The sequence below is a fragment of the Myodes glareolus genome, chromosome 7, assembly GCF_982192425.1.
Source record: "Myodes glareolus chromosome 7, mMyoGla1.1, whole genome shotgun sequence".
In the NCBI taxonomy this organism is placed as follows: Eukaryota; Metazoa; Chordata; class Mammalia; order Rodentia; family Cricetidae; genus Myodes; species Myodes glareolus.
The window spans coordinates 84,315,794-84,342,145 of NC_142032.1; the positions used below are offsets into that span (position 1 = coordinate 84,315,794).

The 26,352-nt window shown below is 46.7% G+C and overlaps 1 protein-coding gene across 4 annotated transcripts in view; it reads left to right on the plus strand.

Annotated features, from left to right (window-relative positions):
• The window catches only part of Dnah3 (dynein axonemal heavy chain 3), a 169,217-nt gene that overhangs the window by 120,906 nt on the left and 21,959 nt on the right, over positions 1–26,352 (plus strand). For 3 of the 4 annotated variants that reach the window (XM_048460341.3, XM_085693001.2, XM_085693000.2), the window contains exons 47-52: positions 417–1,083; positions 2,349–2,514; positions 3,129–3,345; positions 6,057–6,239; positions 13,482–13,680; positions 17,158–19,299. In XM_048460341.3, coding sequence (XP_048316298.3) covers positions 417–1,083; positions 2,349–2,514; positions 3,129–3,345; positions 6,057–6,239; positions 13,482–13,680; positions 17,158–19,299 — 3,574 coding nt within the window. Of the gene's footprint in view, positions 1–416; positions 1,084–2,348; positions 2,515–3,128; positions 3,346–6,056; positions 6,240–13,481; positions 13,681–17,157; positions 19,300–19,729; positions 19,887–26,352 lie in introns of all 4 variants that reach the window. The other variant, XR_015003061.2, reaches the window with a different exon arrangement.

Genomic DNA, 26,352 nt, shown 5'->3' on the forward strand with positions numbered 1-26,352 from the left:
GCGTACTCTGACCTCTGAGCATACCCCCACACACATGTGACATATACACAAAAATAAAAAAATTAAAAATATGTGAATACGTCCCTGTGTGAAGGTATGTACATAGGCATATGGGTACCCTCGGGGTCAGAAGAGGCTCCTCTCCAATGGAAGAAGTTACAGGCAAGTGTGAGCTGTCTGGTGCTGGTGCTGGGACCTGAACTTGGGTCCTCTAGAGGCTGCACCTGCTCTTAGCCACTCGGCCAGCCCCACACAGCTGTACCATTCTTCTATCCAACCATCACATCCACATATGGTTTAAAATGCTTCCGTTCACGGGGGGGGGGGGGGGGTCTCCCTTTTCACTCCCTCCCTCCTCCCCATAGCCAGCCTGGACCACAGGCTAAGGGCCCAGCTGACGCTTGCCTTCCCCACAGGTGCTTATCCACTTATCTCCCACCGGGAAGATAGTAGACGATAATATCCGGAGCCTCTTCTTCGGGGATTTTTTGAAGCCGGACCGTGACCAGAAAATCTATGATGAGATCACGGACCTGAAACTCCTCACGGGGGTCATGGAGTACTATCTGGAAGAGTTCAACAGCGTCAGCAAGGCCCCCATGTCTTTGGTCATGTTCAAGTTTGCCATCGAACACATCTCCAGGATCTGTAGAGTCCTGAAGCAGAACAAAGGCCACTTGCTCCTGGTGGGCATTGGGGGCAGTGGGCGGCAGAGTGCCACCAAGCTGTCCACCTTCATGAACTCATACGAGCTCTACCAGATCGAAATCACAAAGAATTACACAGGCAACGACTGGAGGGAGGACTTGAAAAAGATAATGCTGCAGTCCGGAGTGGCCACCAAGAGCACCGTGTTCCTCTTCTCGGATAACCAGATCAAGGATGAGTCATTTGTGGAGGACATCAACATGCTTCTGAACACAGGTGATGTGCCCAATATCTTCCCGGCGGATGAGAAGGCTGAACTTGTGGAAAAGATGCAGACGGCAGCCAGGACGGAGGGAGAGAAGATTGAAGCCACTCCCCTGTCCATGTACAACTTCTTTATTGAGAGAGTGAGGAAGAACCTTCACATTGTCCTTGGTGAGTGAAGTGGGAAAGTCTGCATGCCCTTGGCTCTCTGCCATCTTTAGGGTCTTCCCTAATCCTGTCTCCTTTACTGACCCCAAAACTGCTCTAATTCAGGCGCTAATCAGCAACGGTCACAATCTGGGCTTCCTCTGGCAATTTTTTTTTTTCAGTCTTGCCCCAAAGAACTGTGTTAAGCCTGTTCCAGTCTCTTCAGTTCTCTGAAGTCTTCAAGAAAGATGACAACTTAGCACATTGCCTGGTGCAGACCACAAGTGTTCTCCTTGAAGGATCTGGACAAGCTCTCCATAACCCCAGCAGATGTGCTTAACTGTTCTTTCCTGGTCACCTTTCTTGGTCCCTACATCCCTCACGCTAGCCAAGCTACTGTGGCCTCCCTCATGCTAACCAAGCCACTGTGGCCTCTCTCATGCTAACCAAGCCACTGTGGCCTCCCTCATGCTAACCAAGCCACTGTGGCCTCTCAGATCTCACCTCTGCACCATCCCTTCCTGTCTCTGTTCTTGTTCATTCTAGATCTGCCTGATCCTCTGTTTCAGAATGGGATTTTTTTCTGTTTTGCAGATAGGATAAGTGTGTGTGTATGTGTGTGTGTGTGTGTGTGTGTGTGTGTGTGTGTGTGTATGTGTACGCGTGTACACACATACACAAACACACAAATTAAAATAATCACTTTCTGTTAGGATGGGGATCAAAGAACAAAACTTTCTTACCTATGTCTTATAAGGTCATTCACCAGACTGCTCCCCATAATCCTCTACCCTCCTCTCGAGCCAGATTCCTCTCCTGGCCCTTCAGCCACACTGACCTCTCAATACTTCTGCCTATGCATCACGCTTCCTGCGAACACCAAATAAACAGTGAATGGAATATGAATTGCAGAACTAAGAGCCTGTGGCTGGATGGAGATGGGATCAGAACCAATTCATAAACAACTTCTGTTAGTGTCTAAACCTGGGTACCTTACGTGAAAGCACAGAGAGAACAGATGGGACAAAGGGCTGTATCCCCACTAAGGGACCCAAATGTGCGTTCAGGAGATGGCGGGGGGGGGGGGGGGAGACTACTGTAATACATTGAGACACCATCATAAAAATATCCCAGAATTCCTCTGTTCCCCAGGCTCTCATCATGGTTATTTACAACCACATCTCCACAGTGCCATCCAGAGGCATCACTGGCCCCTGGAGAACCTCTCCCTTCCCTTTGTTTCTCCAAGCCTTGGTGGAAGGGAACTAACCAAGCCTATTTGTCGCTAGCCATGAGTCCGATCGGGGATGCCTTCAGAACACGCCTGAGGATGTTCCCTTCCCTGATCAACTGCTGCACAATTGACTGGTTCCAGGCCTGGCCGACCGATGCCCTGGAGCTGGTGGCCAACAAATTTCTTGAGGACGTGGAGCTCGATGACAGCATTCGGACAGAGTAAGCGTCCCTTTCAGTCCAATACCCCAGGTGTTCCAGCTAAAATCCCAGCTGGCTGTTCATGCTCTTTTACAGCTTACGGGTAGAAAACAGCTTACATTTTTAAATCAATTTGTGTTAGCTGTTTAGCTCAGCACCTTCGCTGAGAAAGAAAGGCAGTGAGAGCCAGTGAGATAGCTTGGAAGGTAAAGGCCTCTGACAGCCTGGGTTCGATCCCCAGGACCCACGCGGTGGAAGGAGAGAACTGACCCCCACAAGCTGTCCTCTGACCTCCACGTGTTTGTCATGGTAGGTGCAAGCATGCACATGCATATACCGACACAGAAAAGAAGTAATATGTAATATGTAATTGAAAAGCGCTCTGTGCTCTGGATGCTTCTCCAGATGCCAGAAACTGGAAAGTCCTGCAGAAGTCCTGGTGCTTCATTAAAGGGTCAGAGTCGTCCCCGTAGACTGTCCACCTCTCTCTTTCTCTCTCCCTGGCTCTGTTCGCCTGTTTGGTTCTAACAGTCCAGTCAGGGTACGCACCCTCTGATGCCCTGATGTCCGTGTCTGAGAGTTGCTGGATCTCCTCTGTAGAAAGTCCCAGGTAACTCCTCTGATCTCCTTGGCAGGGTCGTCTCCATGTGCAAATACTTCCAGGAGAGCGTGAAGGCGCTGTCTGTTGATTATTACAACACACTTCTGAGACACAACTATGTGACCCCTACCTCCTACCTGGAACTGATCCTGACCTTCAAAACGCTCCTGAATAGCAAGAGACAAGAGGTGGACACAATGAGGAACCGCTACTTGGCAGGCTTGCAGAAGCTGGAATTTGCATCTTCTCAAGTGAGCACTTTGATAGAACAGGGGGCAGAGGCTGGGTGTGTCGAGACCCAGAATGCCAGAGGGCATCAGATATGGACAATCCGGCTGGCACTTGCCTAGCTCACCTCACTTAATTCATTTGGATCTCAACTTCAGGTCTGTTTGAGTTCACTTGCTTGTTCACTGTGGACTTTTTACTTATGGTATTAATTGAGTCTCTTAAAGTACCACAGTAAGGAGGACATGGTGGTACATACCTTTAATCCTCGCGCTTGGTAAGCAGAGGTGGATCTCTGTGAGTTCAAGGGCAGCGTATTCTAACAAAGTAAGTTCCAGACCAGTCAGAACTACCTTGTCTCAAAAAAAAAAAAAAAGTCTGTAATTAGCAGCACTCATCTGAATCCTGGCACTCCCTTAATTAGAACCCTGACTATGGCATCTGTGTGAGCCTTGGGCAGGAGAAGGTGGGGATTCGAAAGGCTAGGCCTGGTCCCAAATTACAGTGGTCTGACCTGCCACTGTGACTCCATGGCATGGGGACAGGTGGGGCCGTCAGACGTGGACCACTCTGCTGCTCTGGTCCTGGGGGCTGCTGGGTCTAATGTTGAAAGCTAAAGTCTCTCTAGACCAGGATGAGAAAACCATGTGGTGCTGGGGAGGCAAAAAGGGACCAAAGATAGCGTAGACCTGAGAAGGTGTGCTTTGAGCCTTGTGGGTCACACGCCTGGTGCTGTGTGCCCGAAAGTTCTGCCATTGTCTCCCGCTACAAAGAAACCACAGCACAGAGAGGCCAGAAGACATGTCTGTGGTCATTCAGCCTGGTGAGTAGTCACACCAGAACTAGGACTCAAACAGTCTCAACCCCGGGCCAATTCCCAATCAGGCCAGCCTGTCGTGCCCTGGTTTCCACACAGGCTCCTAGGGGTGAAAGTGCATGGAGAGAATTATAACTCTTCATTGGGAAAAATCTCACCAATTTTGTTTTCTCGAAAGTTGCAATTCCCAAAGAGTGCTGAGGCCCCATCGCTGAGGTGTTCAAACAGCCCCAAGGGGCACTTGGTAGAAATGTTCTCAGGAGCACTGGCTGGATAAGAAGAAAGCTCTCTAGAGGCCTGGGAACATCAAACTTATGTTTCTTAAGAGTTCTAGGGGCCTGGAAGTCAAGCGCAAGGTGGTGGCAGATCCAGTGTTTGGTGGAGGTTCTCTTCCCAGTAATGATGTGTGTGTGTGCGTGTGTGTTTTTGTGCACGTGCATGCATGTATGCATGTATATATGTGTGTGCGTGTGCGTGCGTGTGTGCATGTGTGTGAGCATGCGTGTGTGTGCGTGTGCATGCGTGCATGTATATACGTGTGTGTGCGTGTGTGTGTGAGCATTCACACACCACAGGATGCTGTGGAGGTCAGATGACAAACTACTGAAATAGGGTTTTCTTCCTAACCCCTCATCCTTTTTCACTGTTCCATTTCTGTGGGAGCAGGGAGAAGGTTACGTGTGCTACAGCATGTGTATAGAGGACAAAGGACGACACGCAGGAGTCACTTTCTTTCCTTGTACCACGTTGATTCCTGGCTTGAACTCAGGTTGTCAGACTTGGTAGCGCAAGATCTCACCTATGCAGCATCTTGCCATCCCTTTCCTTTCACCTCTACGTGGATTCTGGGGCCTCCAACTCAGGCTGTCAATCTGCAGAGCAGGCACCTAGCCCAGAAAGTAATCTTGATGTGTCTTCACATGAGAGAAAGGACAGATCTCTCGTGTCTTCTTACTAAGGACATTTATCCCATCAGGAGGTTCCCACCCTCAGACCTCATCTAACCCTAATGACCTCCAAAGGATCCATTGCCAAATATCATTATCTCTAAATTAAGCTCCAGCATATACATTTGAAGGAGACAAGTATTCAATCCATGGCACTAGAAAAAGTAACCTTGCAAGTTCCTTCTAGCTTGGGCTGCTGGAACACCCCTGTAATCCCAGGACTCTTGGAGACTGGGGCTGGAGAACTGAGAGCTCAAGAATCTGATTATACTAGACATTGAAGGTCAGCCTGGGATGCCGATTATGTGCTTGTATGTATGGGCACGCATGCGTGCAAGTGAGTATACTGGATCAAATTAAAAGTGGCTTTAGGACCCACAGGCTGTGGAAATGGATCTGGAATAAAACATTTGCCATGCAAGTTCAGATTCCCTGAACTCACATAAATGCCACGTGGACATAATGGTCCACCTATAATCCCGGAAGGTAGGAGACAGAGACATCTCTGCAACAAGATGGCTAGCTAGACTAATCAGATAGGCAGTTCCAGGTTTAATTGTCAGGCCTCTCCTCAATACGTCTGTCAAGAAAGACAGCTAACTTCTGGCCTCCACAAGCGCACACATGTGCGGCACACGTGTGCACACATGCAAGCATAGTGGCTTTAAATGGATTTTATGACTTGGTCTCTCTCTTCCTGCACCCAGCAGTAGAATAGAAACTCAAGGGAAGAAACCATATGTTTAACATCACATGCCTGTGCTTTGCACAGCTCTTGATAACTGCAACCTTCAGAATGGACTCAGTAACTAGGTGTTGAAAGCTTAAGAACATAAAACCAGCCAACGAGTATGTGCCCGGGACCACGTCAGAATCAGCCACCCTTTCTTTCTGCACTGGCCCGGTGTTCCAGAACCTTCCATTGTCAGCATTGCCACCACTGACTCTTCGGTCCCTTTCTCCTTGCTAGGTGGCCGTCATGCAAGTGGAGCTCACCGCCCTTCAACCTCAGCTCATTCTCACCTCTGAGGAGACCGCGAAGATGATGGTGAAAATCGAAGCAGAGACCAGAGAAGCAGATGCCAAGAAACTTCTGGTGCAGGCAGATGAAAAGGAAGCTAATGCCGCCGCCGCCGTCTCTCAAGCCATCAAGGTAAGACCAGCAGAGCGTCACGGAGGGAGCCCACCCTGTCGAACGTATGTGGCTGAGCCCACCTTGCAGGGGAGACACAGAAGGCTCAGAAAGGGTGGGTGAGTTTTCTAAATCCCGAGTTAGGAATGAATGAAGGAGCCTTTGGGGCCAAATACGCTCCGTCCCACGCCGAGTCCCAACCAAGGCTCAGCACGATCTGATCTCGCCTGCTAACTTTCCCCTCGTTCACTCCGCCCTGGCTACGATGGCCTTCTGGCTGTCCTCTCCTGAGGGCCATTGCACTCGCTGTTCTCTTTGCCTTTAGCTCTCCCCACGCTGTCTTTGTCACCTCTGTCACAGTTTTGTTTGGTTTTGCCAAATGTGTGTGTAGATACAGAACAAAGACTGCCTTTTAGTTGGCAGAGCATTGAACCTAGAGGGTTCCTTTTGAAGGTGCTTCTGATCCTGGAGAACAAGTCCTGAGAAGGAATCAGCACACATTCAGACAGCAGAAGCTAACCTCCTCCTCATTGTTGGGATGTTACATAGGTCTCAGAACACTCCTAGTATGTGATTCCATCTGGGGATCACAGCCACCTTACAAATGGTTAGTGTCAGGACCTGAGAATTGCTAGCTAGCTTTGGGGTCGGTGGTGAATTAGTCTCTCAAAGCAGTGTAGATCACTAAGAGGATCTATATTAACCCAGGCTCAGGGCACTTAGGCTAAGGCATTTATCCCTGCGCCTTAAGGAATTAGGGAATTCCTTCAGCCACTTTCAAGCACAAGTCTGAGCAAGAGGCGGTCTGTCTGGCATCTGTCCTAGATAGGTCATGGGTCATTTTCCTAAAAAGTACAGGCCTTCCAATTGGCGTTTCTCCAATGAATCCCAAGACCTGACCTCTTCTGGATGTTTTTCAGAGAGTCTGATCCCTCCCCGTTCTCAGAATTCACAATGAACACCAAGTCCTCGGTTGTGAAAGTTGGTTCATTTGCGGTCTTGGTGGCTAAGGCAGAGGACACAATGAAAACCATAAAAGTTAGCCACTCTCAGATGCCAGGATCCAGATTCTAGTGGATGGTTTGCCACTCGGTGGTAAAATGATTATACTGGCCACAAATATTTATTAACTAAGTATTTTAACAAATATTTATTAAACATCTTTTATGCACTGGCACATTTTTAGCTGGGAAAACTAGGAATGAATGGAATAAGTGAACTCCTTTCCTCGTGGAGACTATGTTCATTATCTTGAACGCTTCTAAGCACTCTGCGATACACTACAACACACACAGAATTATTCCCAGTTGGCATAGGAGGCAATCATGACACAAGATTTTTTCAAAATAGCAAGGCCACAAAATGGCATGGTCAGCTTTCAACCCTAAAGTTCCTTGACTGCCCCCCGCCCCCCCAGCATTTGACCGTGATTTCAGGGGTTACAGACTGGCAGCTAGAGAGCACATGTATCGTGGGATGCATAGAATATTTGATCAGTTCATTTTTCAGACAGGGTCTTGATATGTTTCCCAGACTGACCTTGAGCTCACAGTCCTCTTGCCTCAGCCTCCTGAGTGCTAGAATTACAAGTACACCATGTCACAGCCACACTTAGTGATGCTTTATTTCAAGTCACAGATAGTACACATTTAAAATGCAGATAATGTCAGTTAAAAATTCTGAAATGTTTGCTTTTCCTTAGAAAATAAATTTGGGACTCTAACAACCTTTGGCTCTGCTCTCTTGGGTTGCACCCATCCACAGGCTTAAGAACATGCTGTCCTTCTGTGTTCTAGCTCACCAAGCCCCATCCAGTTCAGTTCCTACCCTCATCTCCACAGCACGGCCCCTGAATGTGTATGACTTTACAACTCTTTCATGGTTCTGTACTGCAGCCAGGCAACCAGAGCTCAGGGCCAGCTCTTCCCCCTTCCTCAGTCTCTACATCAACAGCTTGAAGGTCCTAAGGACGCAAACAAACAAACGTGGACTGGAGAGATTTCTCAGTGGTTAACAGTGCAAGATGCTCTTGCATAGGACCTGAATTAGGTGCCCAGGATGTACATGGTGGGCACACAACTATTTGTAACTTCAGTTCCAATGGGTCCAACACGCTTTTCTGGCATCTGCAGGCACAAGACATGTGTGCGTTGCACATGCATACATGTAGTCAAAAGAGTCATACAAATTAATAAATAAGTAAATAAATAAGCAAATTAGTAAGTAGTGTGGAAAGTGTGAGCATGTGCCAGAGGGCCACATTAGTTGTCCTCTGAAACAGCTGTTCTTTGCCCTCTGCCCAGTGTGGGAATCTAACTTTTCACCAAGTATCGGAATCATCTGGCAGGGAATGCCCCAGCCAGGATTCTGCTCTGGAATGTCAGGGGAAGCAGCAAACCTGCTAGGTCAGGACAGATGAGCAATGACGTGGGGTTTATGAAGAGCTGAGAGGGACTTCTCACCACGTCCTGGGCAATAGCTGCCTCCTTGGGTTTCAGTGGGAAGGGCGGGGTCTGATGCTGCCCGTCTGAGCTCCAATCCTGAGAGTCCTGGAGGTGAGTCAGGTGGAGGAAGCCACCCAGGGTGGAGAAGAAAGAAACCGCAGCTCGCTCCACAGTTCCCCTGAGGCTTTTCTGTGCACAGACTCTTCCTGAGGTTTCCAGGGCTGTGGTCCTCCTCTGCGAGAAGACTGCTATGATTCCCTACTCTTCTTAACCTCTAAAGATGACAGCGTGGGAGCGTATGGGACACCTGACCTAACGTGCACCAGCGGCCCCACCAAGCAAGAATTCATGCAGAGGAGATTTGGAAACTGAAAGAGGTGGAGCTGGGCTCCCAACACTTAATTCATAAGTGCAGCAGTTTCCTGACCTGGCAGGTTCTTGCTGGTCATGGCACATACCTGTCGTTCCAGCATTTGGGAGGCAGAGGCAGGCTAGCCGGGACTGCCGTAGACACCCATCAAACAAAGAAACAAGGACAGCTGGCCAACTCCTCTCAGACTACTAAGTCACTTCTTCCACCTCAGTGAGGACAATCTTGCATAATTACCGCAGCACGGATTTCAGTTCATCAAAACACATGGGCTCCGTATCTGACAGCCTTGATGATCTCTGCATTGCTGACACCCGAGGGCCGTTTTTAATTATAAGATTTTAATCATACAAACATGTGTCATAACACATATAAAATTTTTTAAAGAGTTTAATTTAGAAACCTTTTCAAGTCTCAGCTCTAATTTGAAATTTCCTCCTTGTCGCTCTCCATACAGCATGGTTGTGATTTTCACAGTACTTTGTATTGTGGGTATGTGTATATTTGTGTGTATGTGTGGTGGATGTGCTTGTTCTGTGTGTGTGCACATTTGTGTATGTGTGCTTGGTATTTGTGTTTGTGGTGTGTATGTGCAGTGTGTATACTTGTTATTGTGGGCGTATACACATCTGTGTGCATGTGCAGTGTGTGTACTTATTTTATGGGTGTGTGCTCATTTATGTGTGTATATGTGTGTGTGGTGTATATACTTGTCATGATGGGTGTGTGTCCATCTTTGTGTGAGTGTGTGGAGGGCAAGGTTGACATCAGATGTCTTTGCTCAATCAGTCTCTACCTTTATTTTTTGAGTCAAGGTCTCTCACAGAACCTGGAGGTCCCCGATTCATCCAGGTCTGCTGACAATGAGTTTTACCTCACTGTGTCCAGCTTTTTATGTGGGTGCTGGGGTACAAGCTTAGCTCCTTGTGCTTTCACAGTGGGCGCTTCAGCAACTGAGCTGTCATCCCAGCCCCTCATAGAGACATCTCAGGGACCACCGGGAGGCGGAACGTCACACATCAAGTGACCATTCCTCTGTTAGGCATGGGCATCTATTGCCTCCTCCTGATCTTGGATTTCAGTGTTTCTGTAATGTCAAGTGGTATTTCTCGACAAAGCCACGGACAGAGTCACCCATGGAGTTAAGAATGCAGATGGCCAGACCCCACCTAGACCGAGTGACTCAGAATCTCCAGCTGGAGATGTTCTCGGCAATGCTTGGTGACGGGTGCACAGTCGCTGTGGAGAATCCCCACCGCAGATTCTTCACAGCAAGAAGCCCTTTAGAGTCACCTGACAAACCAGCTGGGCGCAAAACCGAGCTGCAGCCAGGCTCTGTCCCTGAGGAGCAGAGCTGGCAGGCTCTGCAAAGGTGTGAAGTGTGGAGAGGCCCCTGGCTGTGAGGAAGTGAAATGACTTTGATTGTTACAGAGACTGTAACACAGGCTGCTTTCATTTGCCTAGGAACTGACCTCCTCTGCTTCTAATACAAGTACTCAGGAGGCAGAGGCAGGAAGTTCATGAGTCCAAGGCCAGCCTGGGCTACACAGCACATTTGAGGACATCAGGGGATAGAGAGAGACCATGCCACAAACCATTGTGAGGTTCTGCTTCAGTCATAACTGCATGATCACCCTCGAATAGACAGCTCACTGAAAGAGCATCTAGGAGCCCAGCTCTAGGACTCACCAACTGTATGCCCTTGTCTACCTCAGTTTTAGGTGTTGGGCATTTTTTTTCCTTGATGGGATTTGAGTTACTAACTAACCCAAAAAAAGCCCCTGTAGTTGTGAAGTTCTATCTCGGCAAGCGCCTTTTTTTTAAGAGAATCGAGGTATAATGCCCTTGCCTTTAATGTTCTCCCTTTGAAAAACTTCAAAGTTTTTGTATATTCACAGAGTTGTGTGAACATTAACACTGTGTAATTCTAGAACATTCTCATCACCCCAGAAAGAAATCTATTCCCTTTGGCAGCCATTCCTCCTCTCCTCAACTTCTGGAGCTGCCCATTCTGGACACTTTATAGAAATGGAACCATGTCACTAGGGAAATTCTCAGGAATCCACAAGGATGACCCCAGCTAATACCCTAAGCAAGAGTGGACAGGGTGTCTGAACTGGCCTTCCCCCTGTAATTAGATTGATGACTACCTTAATTGTCATCATAGAACCTTTCTTTATCCAGCAACTGATGGAAGGAGATGCAGAGATCCACAGCTAAGCACTGGACCGAGCTTCTGGAGACCATCCCAAGAGTGGGAGGAATGATATGAACAAAGGGGTCAGAACCATAATGGGGAAACCCACAGAAACAGCTGCCCTGACTAGTGAGAGCTCACTGATTCTGGAATAATAGTGGGGGGACCTGCTTAGGACCAAACTAGGCCCACTGAATGTGGGTGACAGTTGTGTGGCTTGGGCAGTCTGTGGGGCCACTGGCAGTGGGACCAGGATTTATCCCTAGTGCTTGGACTGACTTTTTAGAACCCATTCTTTTTGGAGGAATATCTTGCTCAGTCTAGATATAGGAGGAAGGGCCTCGGTCCTGCCTCAAAATGATATGTCAGACTTTGTCGACTGCACTTGGGAAGCCTTACTCTCTCTGAGGAGTGAATGGGGGCTGGGGTGAGGGAAGATGCGGGGAGCGGGAGGAGGGGAGAGAGTAGGAACTGGGATAGGGATGTAAAATGAGAACAGATTGTTCAAAAAAATGAATTAAATAAGAAAAAAAAGAAGAACCAGGCACTAAAAAAGAAAGAAAGAAAATACATTTTAAGAAAAAAGCAAGAAGGAAAAGAAATGGAACATACAACAGATGGCTTTGTGTCTGGCTTCTTTCACTTAGCACGGTGTCTATATGCTCCGTCTATGTTGTAGGAAGCATAGGAGCTTCATTTTACTTAATAGATGCATGCTGTACATTACACTGATTTTATGTTTAGATTAACAAATAGAGACTGGTGAGGTACTAGCTGTCAAACCTGACAATCTAAGTTCAATCTGTGGGATCAACATGGAGAGAACTGATTACTTTAAGTTGTCCTCCAACATTCCTGTGAGTCCTGTGGTATACACACACACACACACACACACACACACACACACAATAAGATGTAAAACAAACTTAAAAATAGTAAAATCCAGATAGATAAGGTTAATGCATAGAGAAAACTAGCAAACAATGACGAAAGCATACACTGTTCCATTTTCTTGACCTCAACTCTATCTTCAACTCGATGCAGCTCTAATTGCCATCTCCACTTTCCATCCTTAGCTTGACTGACAGTCTACCCTGTCCCCAGGCTTTACTCTGTCCGACTCCTGTCTGAGGCTCTGCAGCACATTCCAGACCCTCGCCCAAGCCTGGCCTCCTGTCCCTCCTGCCTCGTCTCTTCCCTTAGTTTACCTAAGCCTGAGCCCTGTCTCTCAGCTCATCCTGACCAATGGATGGGAAGCCACTTCCTATCTCTGGGGAACTTGTCCAAAACCACTGATTAATTTTTTGAAGACACAAATTGTAGGTTTAAAATGAAAGTGGTGGATACAGAGTAGATGTGCTAACGAAGTCGTAGCGATTAAAAAATAGCCAAAGTGTCAGGGGTGTAGCTCGGCAGCCATCTGATTATCTGAACTCAATTACCAACACTAGAAAAAATAAAAATTAAACCAAATAACAAGACCAACAAACATTCTAGATATGTTCAATTTGAATACTCAGGAAGGAATCTTTTTTTTAAAAAAGGCAAGAAGAATAAAATCTCCTGAGGTTGCAGTAAAGCCAGATGCAGGAACACTCCTGGCACTCCAAGGACATAAGGGAAAGCAGAGACAGGAGGATTCCCAGAAGTTCAGGGGCAGATCAGTATAGGAGACCTTGCTCAAACAAGGTGGAAAATGAGACTTACCCCAGAGATTGTCCATTGACTTCCACATACAGCCGGTGGTATGCGTGCATACCCACAGATGTGAGTGTACAAAAACGTACACACACACACACACACACACACACACACAAATCCTTTTTTAGGAATTAGATCCTAGGTACTAAACAGAGTCCAATAGGAAGAATTAATTCTAGAATTCTAGTGCTAGATTTTATAGGAAGGTAACCATAGTTAAAACAAATTTTATATATTTCATAATACCTAGAAGAGTAAAACTTCTTGCATTACATAAAAATATAATATTTGTAAATATTTGAAATAAATATTTATTGCCCCAATTTGAGCAATGCCTCATTGTTTTTTAATGAGCCAGGTAGGTTCTCAAATTCCAGGATGAGAGGCCAGGCACCAGCTCCTTCTGCTGGCACTGAAGATCAGGCCTTCAAGAACAGAACTCCCAGGAGAAGGCCCTGACTCTTATGGGCATCTGGTCACATAGAACCTTTCTGCCTTGCCCTGTGTCCCAGGCACTGATCCCCCATTCTTTTTGTCCCTATTCTCTACAGAATGAATGTGAGGGGGACCTGGCTGAGGCCATGCCAGCACTGGAGGCTGCACTCGCTGCCCTTGACACCCTGAACCCGGCTGACATCACCTTGGTGAAGTCCATGCAGAATCCACCAGGCCCTGTCAAGCTGGTTATGGAGAGCATTTGCGTCATGAAGGGGCTGAAGCCAGAGAGAAAGCCAGACCCCAGTGGCTCAGGTAACCACTCCCACTCCAAGCCATCCTGTGCTGGACCCTTTGGGTTTTAGAGGAATTTGGAAGTATCAGCATGTGCATATATGTTCAAAGATCTTAGTGATGCTTCATGTGTGTACATGGGTGTATACATATGTATGTATGGTTACGTGTGTGTGTATGTGCATAAGCCAGCGGTTGACACTGAGTGTCTTTGAGACAGAATCTCACTGAACCTAGAGCTTACCAATTCAGTTAGACTGGCAGACCTGGAAACTCCAGGAATCCTCCTGTCTATATCTGCTTCCCCATCTGTATGTGAGACTACAGGTGTGTACTTCCATACCTGGCTTTTTACATGGGTGTTGGATCCCCCTGCTTGTGCAGCAAGCATCTTGCTGATTGAGCCATATCTCCAGCCCCTTTGTTAATCTTTCCTGACCAGTCCTTAATCACTCAGTCTGTTGAGAAAATGCAGCTATCTGTGTGTGGAAATGAGCTTCATCAAGGCAAAATGCAAAAATGGAGGTCAGGTGTTGCCGATATGCAAGTGATCACATCCAAGAGAAAGTAGAAAAACTGACAGAATGAGAAACAGAACGCATACCGAAAAGGTGGAGGAAGGAGAGAGGAGAAATAGAGACCCAGACATCATTAAGACATGGTCACTCATGCACATTCCTATACACACACACACACACACGCGCACACACACACACACACACACACACACACACACACACACACAATGAATTGTCAAACTTGTGACCACAAGGGAAAGAAGTGAGAAGGAATGAGGACAGAGGCAGGAAACAGCAGGGGAGGGAAAGGGAGAGGAAGGAGCTGAAGGAAAGGAAGAGGTGGGGATGCAGAAAGGTAAGAGGTATCATGAGGGAAAAAAGAAACAGAAAAATTAAGGCAAAAATGCTGAGGGTGAGAGAGAAATGAAGATCAAGAAACAGAGCCATACACGTGGCCACAGAGACACAGAAAGAGAGTGAGTGAGGAAAAAGAAGGGAGACAGTGGGAAGAACACGCGCGCGCACACACACACACACACACAATGGTTGGAGTAGGGAAGAAACAGTAATTGGAAATGGAGAGTTAGAGACAAAAACAAAAGGGCACAGAGATAGAAAAATCGAGTGAAAAGAATAGCAAAGGAATGGAGGAGAGAAATTGAGGGGCAGACATGAGGGCCAGGCTCATGTCTCTAATCCCAGCACTGCACTGGGAGGACTGGAAGTTTGAGGCCAGCCTGGGCTACATAATGAGACTTTCTCAGAAGAGAGCAAGGAGGTTCTGATTTAGGACTTTATGTCACAGCTAGTGCCTTAAAACTGCCCATGAACTTTCAATACTGCCTGTCCTTCAAGGCCCCTGTCCTGGAGGAACCCTGCTAGCCTGTATTCCTTCTGAAATGCTAGAAACCCCTAGCCCCTCCTTTGACAACTTCTGGGCCCTGCTTCCCTTTGTTTGTCATTCCTTCTGGTCTGGCTGGCTTCAGGGCAACAGTTGCTTGAAGAAGATATAGATGATGAGAAACGGCGAAGCAGAAGTGGACTTTGTGTGTACGCTTATGTGCATACGGCGTGCAAATGCACTCACCTTTGTATACACTTGTGAAAGCCAGGGGCCAGCTGATGGTATTTCCCTCTACTGCTTTCACCTTATTTGTTTGAAACCAGGTCTCTCATTGAACCTGGAGCTTGCTGACTAGGCTGGGCTGGCTGGTCATTGAGCTCCCGGAGTCTCCTTGTCTCCACATTCCCAGCATTAGGATTCCTGGCACCTGCTGTCATGCCTAGAATTTACATGAGTGCAAGGATCCAAACTCTCGCCTTTCTGTTTATGCAGCAGCACTTTGCCCACCGGACAGTCTCCCCAGCATCAGAAGCTGACTTTCGAGCGGCCTTTAGGGCTGCTTCTGAGGTACAGAGGCACAGTGAGAGCCCGAGGGATGCTGAAACCCACATCCCAGTTCTAAAAACATTTATTTCATTAGTCTGAGGTGTAACCTGAACCCAAGGATTTTTCAAAGTTCTCCTGGTGTTTCTAAGGTATAGGTTGGGTTGAAACCCAATGAGATAGAACATGTCTAGGTTATGAATGCCAGTTCTTACCGTGGAACTCCAATTATCAGCACAGAACTCGCCATTAAACTATGTGTATTATTCACCAAGCCCTTGGAACCTAGCGAATATAATGCAATGGAACAAAATAGCACCTAAGTTGGCTTTGAGGGCCTTGACTTTAAATGGAGCAGATAATTTTCCAGAATGCAAACCAAGTCCTCTGTAGAAAATACTGGGATGGTTGCTGAGCTTATACTTAGGAATGGATACATTATACTCCATACTATGTCTCAAACATGGCTCTTGTCGTGAGCCGCAGCTTGGGATGTGTCATAAACCAAAGAAGCTCTCAATTTTTTCCCAATATGTCAGCCAGTGGAGCACAATCTCAGGGTAGGATTGAAAATCCCTTGATTAGCTGTTGGTTGGGAGGGCATTTAGGAGAATAGGGCCTGTTGGTTTTTTTTTTTTCTGAGCAGGCTATAGGTGGTGAACACACTCCTTCTCCGAGGCCACTGTCTCACTCACCCACACTGTCTATTGTAGGAGAGCTATGTTTCATCCAACCTGCCTCCCAGACTTGGAAATAAATGTAGGCCTGTCGGAATATATGTTGCTTTTATTGGTTAATGAATAAAAAATCTGCATTTGGCCTGTGATAGGACAGAGTAGGACAGGTGGGAAAAACTAAACTGAATGCTGGGAGAAAGAAGGAGGAGTGAAGGAACGCAATGGAGCTGCCAGAGGAGAAAGATGCAAGCCATTAGCCGAAACCTTGCCAGTAGGCCACGAGCCTTGTGATAAAATATAAAAATAGAAATGGGTTAAATTAAGATGTAAGAGATAGCCAATAAGAAGCTAAAGATAATAGGCTAAGAAATGATTTAATTAATACAGTTTCTATGTGACTATTTTGGGGCTGAGCAGCTGGAAACAAACAAGCAGCCTCTTACTACATAGGCCCATGGGTGTGGCTTCTGTGGTCCCTTCTAGTGTTGAAGGAATCAGAAGTGGTATTTACCCAGCTCTTATCCCAGCACCCAATAGGCTGAGACACAAACAAATCCAAGGCCAGCCCGGGCTTACATCTTAGGACTCTGCCCACAGATAGATGATAGGTAGGTAGGTAGATAGATAGATAGATAGATAGATAGATAGATAGATAGATAGATAGTCAAAGCATGAAGAAGTCTGGTCCAGTCTCAGAGGGTTTGTGGAAAAGAACTTGAGATCATGGAGGAACTGAAGTCCTTCAAGACCCAAGTCCATGGAACAAAATATAGATGAGAAAGATAAGATTTCCTGGGTCTCCCTGACAAGGAGCTTAGAATCCCTCCTGACTCCCCCTGCATTTAAGTAGGAGCTTCTGTAGAATTTTACATCTCAACCAGAATGTCTCATTATATCCGTTTCCTTTGCTGATCAGGTAAGATGATAGAAGATTACTGGGGGGTGTCAAGAAAGATCCTTGGAGACCTAAAGTTCTTGGAAAGTCTTAAGACGTATGACAAAGACAACATCCCTTCGGTCATCATGAAGCGAATCCGGGAAAGGTTCATCGACCACCCTGATTTCCAGCCAGCAGTCATTAAAAATGTGTCCTCCGCCTGTGAGGGCCTGTGCAAGTGGGTGAGGGCCATGGAAGTATATGACCGCGTGGCCAAGGTGGTGGCTCCCAAAAGGGAGCGACTGAAGGAGGCTGAAGGGAAGTTGGAGATACAGATGCAGAAACTGAACCAGAAACGGGCAGAACTGAAGCTGGTGATAGACAGGCTCCAGGCCCTGAATGACGACTTTGAAGAGATGAACGTCAAGAAAAATGTACTGGAGGGGAATATCAAGATCTGCTCCCAGAAGCTGATCAGGGCGGAGAAGCTGATCAGTGGTCTTGGTGGAGAGAAGGACAGATGGACAGAAGCAGCCCGGCAGCTGGGGATCCGATATGATAACCTGACGGGGGACGTGCTGCTGTCCTCTGGGACTGTGGCGTACCTGGGTGCCTTCACGGTGGATTATCGGGCTCAGTGCCAGAAGGAATGGTTGGATTGCTGTAAGGATAAGGTCATTCCCGGCTCCACTGACTTCAGCCTCAGCCACACCTTAGGGGACCCCATAAAAATCCGTGCCTGGCAGATTGCCGGGCTTCCTGTTGACTCCTTCTCGGTTGACAATGGCATCATCGTGTCCAACTCCAGACGCTGGCCCTTGATGATTGACCCTCAGGGACAGGCCAATAAGTGGGTGAAGAACATGGAAAAAACAAACAAACTCTCTGTCATCAAGTTATCTGACACCAACTACGTGAGGACTCTGGAAAACGCCCTGCAGTTGGGCACCCCTGTCTTACTGGAGAACGTTGGGGAGGAGCTGGATGCCTTCATTGAGCCCATCTTGCTCAAGGCAACATTCAAACAGCAAGGGGTTGAGTACATGAGACTTGGTGAAAATATCATCGAATACTCAAGGGATTTTAAGTTCTACATCACCACTCGTCTGAGGAATCCACATTATCTCCCCGAAATCGCCGTGAAAGTCTGTCTCCTCAACTTCATGATCACACCCTTGGGGCTCCAAGATCAACTCCTTGGCATCGTGGCTGCCAAGGAGAAGCCAGAACTAGAAGAAAAAAAGAACAAACTGATTTTAGAAAGTGCCGAGAATAAGAAGCAACTAAAGGAAATCGAAGATAAGATTCTAGAGGTCCTCTCCCTGTCCGAGGGCAACATCCTGGAAGACGAGACTGCCATCAAGGTTCTGTCCTCTTCCAAAGAGCTGTCTGAGGAAATCTCTGAGAAGCAGAAGATAGCCTCGGTGACAGAAACACAGATCGACGAGACGCGGATGGGCTACAAGCCTGTGGCTCTTCACTCTGCCACCATCTTCTTCTGTATCTCCGACCTGGCCCACATCGAGCCGATGTACCAGTACTCTCTGACTTGGTTCATCAACCTCTACGTGCAGTCCCTAGCCAACAGCACCAAGAGCGAGGAGCTGGACCTGCGCATCGAGTACATCATCGAACATTTCACCCTGAGCATCTACAACAACGTGTGCCGCTCCCTGTTTGAGAAGGACAAGCTGCTTTTCTCCCTCCTCCTGACGGTTGGCCTCTTGAAGGAAAAAAAGATCATCAACGAGGAGGTTTGGTACTTCCTTCTAACTGGAGGTGTGGCCCTGGATAACCCCTTCCCCAACCCAGCTCCTGAATGGTTGTCGGAGAAGTCCTGGGGTGAGATTGTTCGAGCCTCCTCCTTACCAAGACTGAAAGGTCTGATGGAAGACGTGGAACAGAATATCGAGGAATGGAAGCACATTTATGACTCAGCCTGGCCCCACGAGGAGACTCTCCCTCCGCCTTGGAAGTTCCTTCAAACCCTGGAAAGGATGGCGATCCTACGGTGTTTGCGGCCTGACAAGATGGTCCCCGCCATTCAGGACTTCATTTGTGAAAACATGGGAAAGGTATTCATTGAAGCCCCGACCTTTGATCTCCAGGGATCCTACGGCGATTCCAGTTGTTGTGCACCACTGATTTTTGTACTGTCTCCAGGCGCAGACCCAATGGCAGGTAAGGGCGGAGTATTGCATAAAAAATACTGAACTCTGGAGCTGTGGTAATTAACAGAGGGCATCTCAAAGCTAGCGGGCCTTGAGTTGAAAAACAACCATCTGAGACGTTCCTTCTGTCCTTCCTCCCTATACACTCTTCTTTAAGGCTAGCCTTAAACTAATAATCCTCCTGACTCAGGCTCCCAAGTACTGGGGTTACAGACATATGCCTCAAGCCTGGCTCAAGCAAAGCGCTTGACTGAATCAGACAAGTGAAAACTTCATTTCCCTCTTAAGGAAAACAGTGGCTTGTCAGCACCCAGGGATCATGACATCTGGGAACCCAGAACCACGAGATTATCTGATTTTTCAAAAGAGGCCAGGGATGGAAAGCTCGGCCATTTGTAAACGTTGATGACTCTTTTAAATTTTCCTTAAAATACAACTAGGGTCGGCTGTGGAAATAACTCAGTGGGTAGCACACTTGCCATGCACCAAACCTCTTGTAAGCACTGTGTGTCTGTAACTCCGTGCACCTATGAAGAGATGGAAGACAGAGACGGGAGAATGTTCAGAGGCTGACAGGCCACCTAGACGAGAATACCGGTGAGCATGAGGTCCTGTCTGAAACGGGAAGGGTAAACCTCTGGCGTCTGTGTGTGTGTGTGTGTGTGTGTGTGCGCGCGCACACACACACACACAGAGAGAGAGAGAGAGAGAGAGAGACAGACAGACAGACAGACAGACAGAGACAGACAGACAGACAAATAGATAGATTTTTTTTAATATGATAAGGGCCAAGCCCAGAATTACATTAGCTCTGAATGTATCTTTATCTTGAACTGTTTTCTCTATTGCATCTTTAATGTTTTGATTCTACTGCATGGACTGGCTTTGTGGGAGCCTCGTCTGTTTGGATGCTCACCTTCCTAGACCTGGATGGAGGTGGGAGGACCTTGGACTTCCCACAGGGCAGGGAACCCTGACTGCTCTTAGGACTGGAGAGGGAGGGGAAGGGGGAGCGGAGAGAGTGGGAGGGAAATGGGAGGAGGGGAGGAGGTGGAAATTTTTAATAAATAAAAAAAATTAAAATAAATAAAATAAATAATAACACTAAATACAGTTTTTTTAAAAAAAAATCAGCAAGTTATAAGATTGTGATTCAACAGAGATAGGATTTTGCTTCCTCCAGGCACATTTAACAAGGTCTGGAGACATTTCCTGATTACAGCTAAGATGCAGGATGTTGCATCTTCAAGAAAGAGAGACCAAGGATGCTGCTCGCCATCCTCCAGTGTACAGGGCATTTCTGACAACAGAAGGTGGTACGGCATAGGATGTCAATCATGCTGAGGTTCCAGAAGCTTAGTGTGGAGTCTAAGGCCCATCTTTCTGCTTGACCTCCCCAGCGTGAACCCCTCTTAGTAGCTGGATATATCTCTCCAGAGACAGTTTGTCCAAGTGGTCGGCCTCTCATAGCTGCTCACATGAACTAAACTGCTTTCTCTCCTGGCAGATTTTCACACTCTTCTTTTCCTATTGCCAGATGAAGAAAATAGTAGAAAGGGTGCAAGGGGCAAAATAGATGTTTTCTGTGTTTGCTGGGGAGTTTGACATGTGCCCTTGACAAGGAAAAACTTAGCACCCCCAAGCCCGGGAGGAATACAGAGGAGGGAGCTGAAGTGAAGTGGTTCCAGGTTCCTGTGTGGACCAAACATGTCAGGAACAACACAACCTCTTTCTAGCATCCTTGTCTTCATCACCTAAGTCTGGTTTTCTTTTCTTTTCTTTTCTTCCTTCCTTCCTTCCTTCCTTCCTTCCTTCCTTCCTTTCTTTCTTTCTTTCTTTCTTTTTTTTTCTTTCTTTTTTGAGAACTTTATGCAATGTGTTCTGATCATATCCATTCCTTTTAGAGGCTATCCACCAACTCCTCTTTCTTTTGTAAATAAACCCAAGTTTAACTTGCGCTCCCCATATACTCTTGGGTGTGTGGCCTTCCACTGAAGAGTGATTGACTACTACCAGCTACACTCTTAGAGAAAGCTGACTCTTTCTCTCCCAGACACTCTAAGTTGCCAGCAGCTCCTCCGTTGCGGGTGAGACTGCACACCTGCCTCCACTCTCCATGTCGAACTTTGATCTGGTTTGAGCTTACAGAGTTCTTGCAAGTGCCATCACAACCGTTGGGAACTCATGTGTGCCCCTGCCCTGCTATGTCTAGAAAGGACGATTTCCTTGTGGTCATCTACCACCTCTGGCTCTTGCAATCTTTCTGACCCCACTTCCAAAATGGTCCCTGATCCTTAAATGGAGGAGATGTGATGTAGATGCTCCATTTAGGGGTGAGTATTCTACAGTCTTTTATTCCCTGCTACTTGACTGGTTGCCTCTGTTTCAATCACCATCTACTTCAAACGGAAGCTTCTTTGAGGAGAGTTGAGAGATGCACTAATCTGTGTATGTAATGATAAATCATTAAGAGTCAGTTTAATACCATGTCCGTTCAGCAAAATAGTAATATTGGGTTCTTCCTTAGGTCCCATGATCTTTTCATAATCATCAGGTATGATGCAAGGTATGGGTTTCATTTGTGGAGTGGAACTTAAATCTGGTTTTAAAAAAGTGGTTAGTTACTCCCATAATGTTTTGTCACTGATGAACCAGTGGGCTTGCCTTGTTCGGCCAGGCTTTATTGAAGTTTGCAAGATTCACAGCTGGCTAAGATTATTATTACTAACCACTACCACCACCTCAGGTATTACAGATAGTACCTTCCAGCACTATTGAAGGTAGCCAGTAGGAAAGAAGCTTCCAGGTAAGTACTAGCTTGCTTTTTTCTATTGTCTATAACTCAAGCATGTGGTGGTTTGAGTAATAGGGTCTTGATGCCAAATTCTAGAGGGTAATCAATTGCATTGGCAGCCTTTGGTGTTTGGGGGCCTGTGGATCTGGCCAATAGCTCCAAAAGAAGAAGTAATCCATTCCTGGTACTATTTATTTGTGAGCCTGTGGTGTCTAGCAGGTTACCATATAGATCCATTATAGGATGATTCCAACTAACTCAAAAGTCCTTTATGTGTAATTGTTATAAAGAGAACTAGTAAAGCCAAGAGAGCGAAGCAGAGAAATAAGGCAAAGGTCTAAGGTCTAATGGATGGCAGTGGTGCTGGGTGAGTCTGGGGGTGATATTCTGCAAGTAGAGGGCAGGCTGGTAGTGTCTGCTGTTATTGATATTGGGGATACAGCGATGATGGCTCAACAGTGAAGAACATTTACTGTTCTTACAGAGGACATGGGTTTGGTTCTCAGCACCAACAGAGTGACTCATAACCATCCGTACTTCGGTTCTGGGGATCTGATGTCTTCTTCTGACTTCTTTAGATATCAGGCACACATGTGGAACACCTATATACATGCAGGCAAAACACTCATATGCATTATATTTATGTATGTACTGTTTGAGGGCCAGGAATGGTCATATGAGCTATCTGCGGGCCAGGCATGACCAGAGGAGCCAGCTCTCCAAACCTCTACCTCTCCCTTCATAAAGTTTCCTTCATCCTTTCATCTCATGGACTGGCTCTCAATTTTGGTTGCCCTTGAGTTACATGGAGAGCTTTAAAACAAATTTTGGTGTGAGCTCGGCTAATTAGGTGAACCTATTTAGGGTGAAATCCGGGCATGCTGTTTTATAAAGCTTTTTGGGTAATTCCATGGTGGGAACCACTGACTTTAAAGACTTCAGCAGCTTTAAGAACCATTCCCAGCATCCACTGTTGCATTAGGCGCTACAACACGGTGGTGTTTTAATTCTTTCCTTCCCTCCACATTCATTAGCTGAGACTCTTCTTTAGAGGATTCCCCTCTGTCAGCTCTTTGGTTTACTATGAATGTGGCTCATACAAGGCAAGCAAAACAGATGCTCTATTCCTTTTGTTCTTTTACCAGCAGTCTGGATATTGAGTCGGCCCCCTGCTAACCTCCAAAGAGAACAGTGGACTAGGAAGGATTTGGGGGTTTTTTTCGGTGCCACTGTGAATATCTAGAGTGTAACTGGGTATCTCATAGGCGGTGGTGTTCACCTCCACTGCCATCATGGTTCCTTTTCTACGTTGTTCAGTTGTGTCTGGTGCTCAGATTCTCTCTATGGCTTCTGGGAGTTCCTCCATGTCTGCCTACTTTTCCCATAAGGCAAACAGATCTTGATCCCCTTGCCTTCTGGAACTCCCACACATTCTAGACACATCTGGAATATTTTCGGTCTCAGACCTGGAAACATTTTGTTTTAGATGGAGTCTCTGGCCAAGGCTGACCTCAAGCTCACTCTACAGCCCAGGTTGCATGCTTATTCTGTCTCAGCTGTCCTGGTGCTGGGATTGCATGTATATACCACCATGCATGCTCATTCTGTCCCAGCTGTCCTGGTGCTGGGATTGCATGCATGCACCACCACACCTGGCTTGGGGATCCATTCTTGAAGGACTCCCAGATCTTTCCGCAGGCAGTGGTATGCAGTGACCGGCAGTCTGAGTGTCAGAGGTGCTCGTGACTCCTAAGAACCACTGCCTGCACACCTTACCGTCCACTCCTTTCATAGGTTGTGCCTAATACAAGAAACAACACTTCATAATATAGGTACTGGAGGTTCAGGATAGCAAAATAAAAGTATTTCCTTTTGTTTCTGGAGAAGCCAAACATCAGCCTGAACAAAATAGGAAAAAAAAAAAAAACGGTGGGCTTTTCTATTCCTCACATTTCCCTGACCCCTCAATTCCTCATTGAGTACTTCAGGGATGCATGGTTTCCCCCACTTATCTAGTATTGTTACAGCCTCAAATTCCTATCCTTCTGGGGTCTCGAAATGCGTCCTTCTCTTTCCCGAAACGTCAGTTCGGTCATGTTGCAGATGCTCTGTGATTTTTCCACCCTAACATAAATTAAAATGCACCCAGGCAGGCAGGTACCACTGCGGCTAGACAAGTGCGACGGGCCTAGAACCTTCTGCTTATCAGTGGCTCCGTGTTGAACTCCTATGCTGAAAATGGACTGTGATGACTTATGTCTTATCCAGTCCGCTCTGTCAATCATAGCTTTATCGCAAAATGACTGTGCTTTCTACTTCTAAAAGTTCTATTTGATTTTTGTTTCTCTGGTTAGTTTGGGGTTTGTTTGTTTGTTTGACTGGCCTGGAATTCAGTATGTTGATTAGGCTAGCCTCTAACACAGAGATCTGCCTACCTCTGCCTTCCCAGAACTAGGATTAAAGGTGTGTACCACCATGCCCAGCCTGATAGTTCCATTTGTTTTGTCCCAAATTTGTAATTATTTAAAATAGAACTCTGAATTTCATTATGGTTAATATGCCATCTTTATTATTTTCAGATGTATTTCTTCCATGGGAGTCTCCTAGCACTACTTGCTCTCTAAGGCTGTGTAACAAAAGTATAATGAACTGATGGGCTAACAACAAACCTTATTTTCTTACAGTTATGGAGGCTCCAAGTCTGAAACCAAGGTGTTTGGGGTGATTTCTTTCCAGGCTTCTCTCTTTGGATCATTGTTTTTCTTATAAAATTCTTATGAAATGTTTTTTGAGACATAGTTTCTCTGAGTAATAGGACAGGTTGTCCTGGAACTCTCTTTGTAGACCAGGCTGGCCTCCGAGATCCACCTGCCTCTGCCTCCTCCTGAGTGCTAGGATTAAAGGCGTGCACCACCATGCCCAGTGTCTGCTTTTATTTTAAAGTAATGTAATTTATTTAAGATGGTATTTGTTTGCTTTTTAATATTTATTTTATGTGTGTGGATGTTTTGCCAACATGCATGGCTGTGTACCACATGAATGCAGTGCCTATGACTGAAGAGGCTAAAAGAGAGGACATGGGATCCCCTGGAACTAGAGTTACAGATGGTTGTGAGCTGCCATGTGGATGCTGGGAATTGAACATGGATCCTTTAGAAGAGCAGTCAGTGCTCTTAACTGCTAAAACAGTCTCTCCAGGTCTTTGCTTGTTGATGTTTAAGGTAGGGTCTTTCCAGCCCAGGCTGCCTTAGCACTCACTATGTAGCCCAGACGAGCCCTAAATTTGGGAAACTTCTGCCTCAGCCTTCAGACTATTGGGGCTGCAGGCATGCACAGCCATCCTTAGTTCCCTTTGGCTTATTGATGCCCATCCTCTGTGTTCACATGGTTTCCCCTCTATGCATCCATGCCTCCTCCCCTCTGCTCTCATATACTTCTTAGAAGGACACCGGTCAGTCATATTGGATTAATAATTAAAGATATTATTTTAACCTAGTCACCTCTAGCAAGACCTACCTCCAGTCAGGGGCACACTGTGAGAAACTGAGCTTGGCACTTCAGTGTATGAGTCAAGGGAGCACTGTTGGCCCACTTCAGAGGCTGTAGCTAACCCTTGGAGCATTAATTCTGGCTGTTCTGTGTTTTGACTATCCCTTATTCTGATAGATGATAGACTTCCTAGTGTGGCTTATAGTTTTATAGTGAATTCTCCATAACCAAATTTATGTCACTTTGTGGAAACCTCATTGAAGTTTTAAGAGTGTCCCCAAAAGAGGTGGCCCCACCTTTCACCACAGGTGTGGGAGAATTACCCCTATGGTGTGTCTAGGAGAGATGGCTCTGCTCCTTGCCTAAGGGATGGTCCCAGTGGTCCAGACCAACAGCTCAGCTACCACCCAGACCCACATCCTGGACCTTGGGTTGGCCCACCCTAACGTCCACCCCATCTGTGCCCTGCTGGAGTGTGTGAAGGTACTGGTCCTGTGGAACAATAGCCACAGCATTGCCATGATTCAGGGCTGCAACAGGATGTCTGAGAGGAGTTTCGGTGAGGGTCCAGCGATGATGATGTACCAGAGGCCTTGAACCAGACCAATGACTCATTGCAATGAACATTTTGTGGGTGGGGCCGACTGGGCAAAAGGGTACACTGTGTGACATACTGCAGCACCCCATGCCACTAGGATGAATGAAGAGGGGCTGAAAAGATGGAGGAGCAAGGTGGGGTTTTTTGTTTTGTTCTTTTTCAATTAAATTGGGGGGTCATAC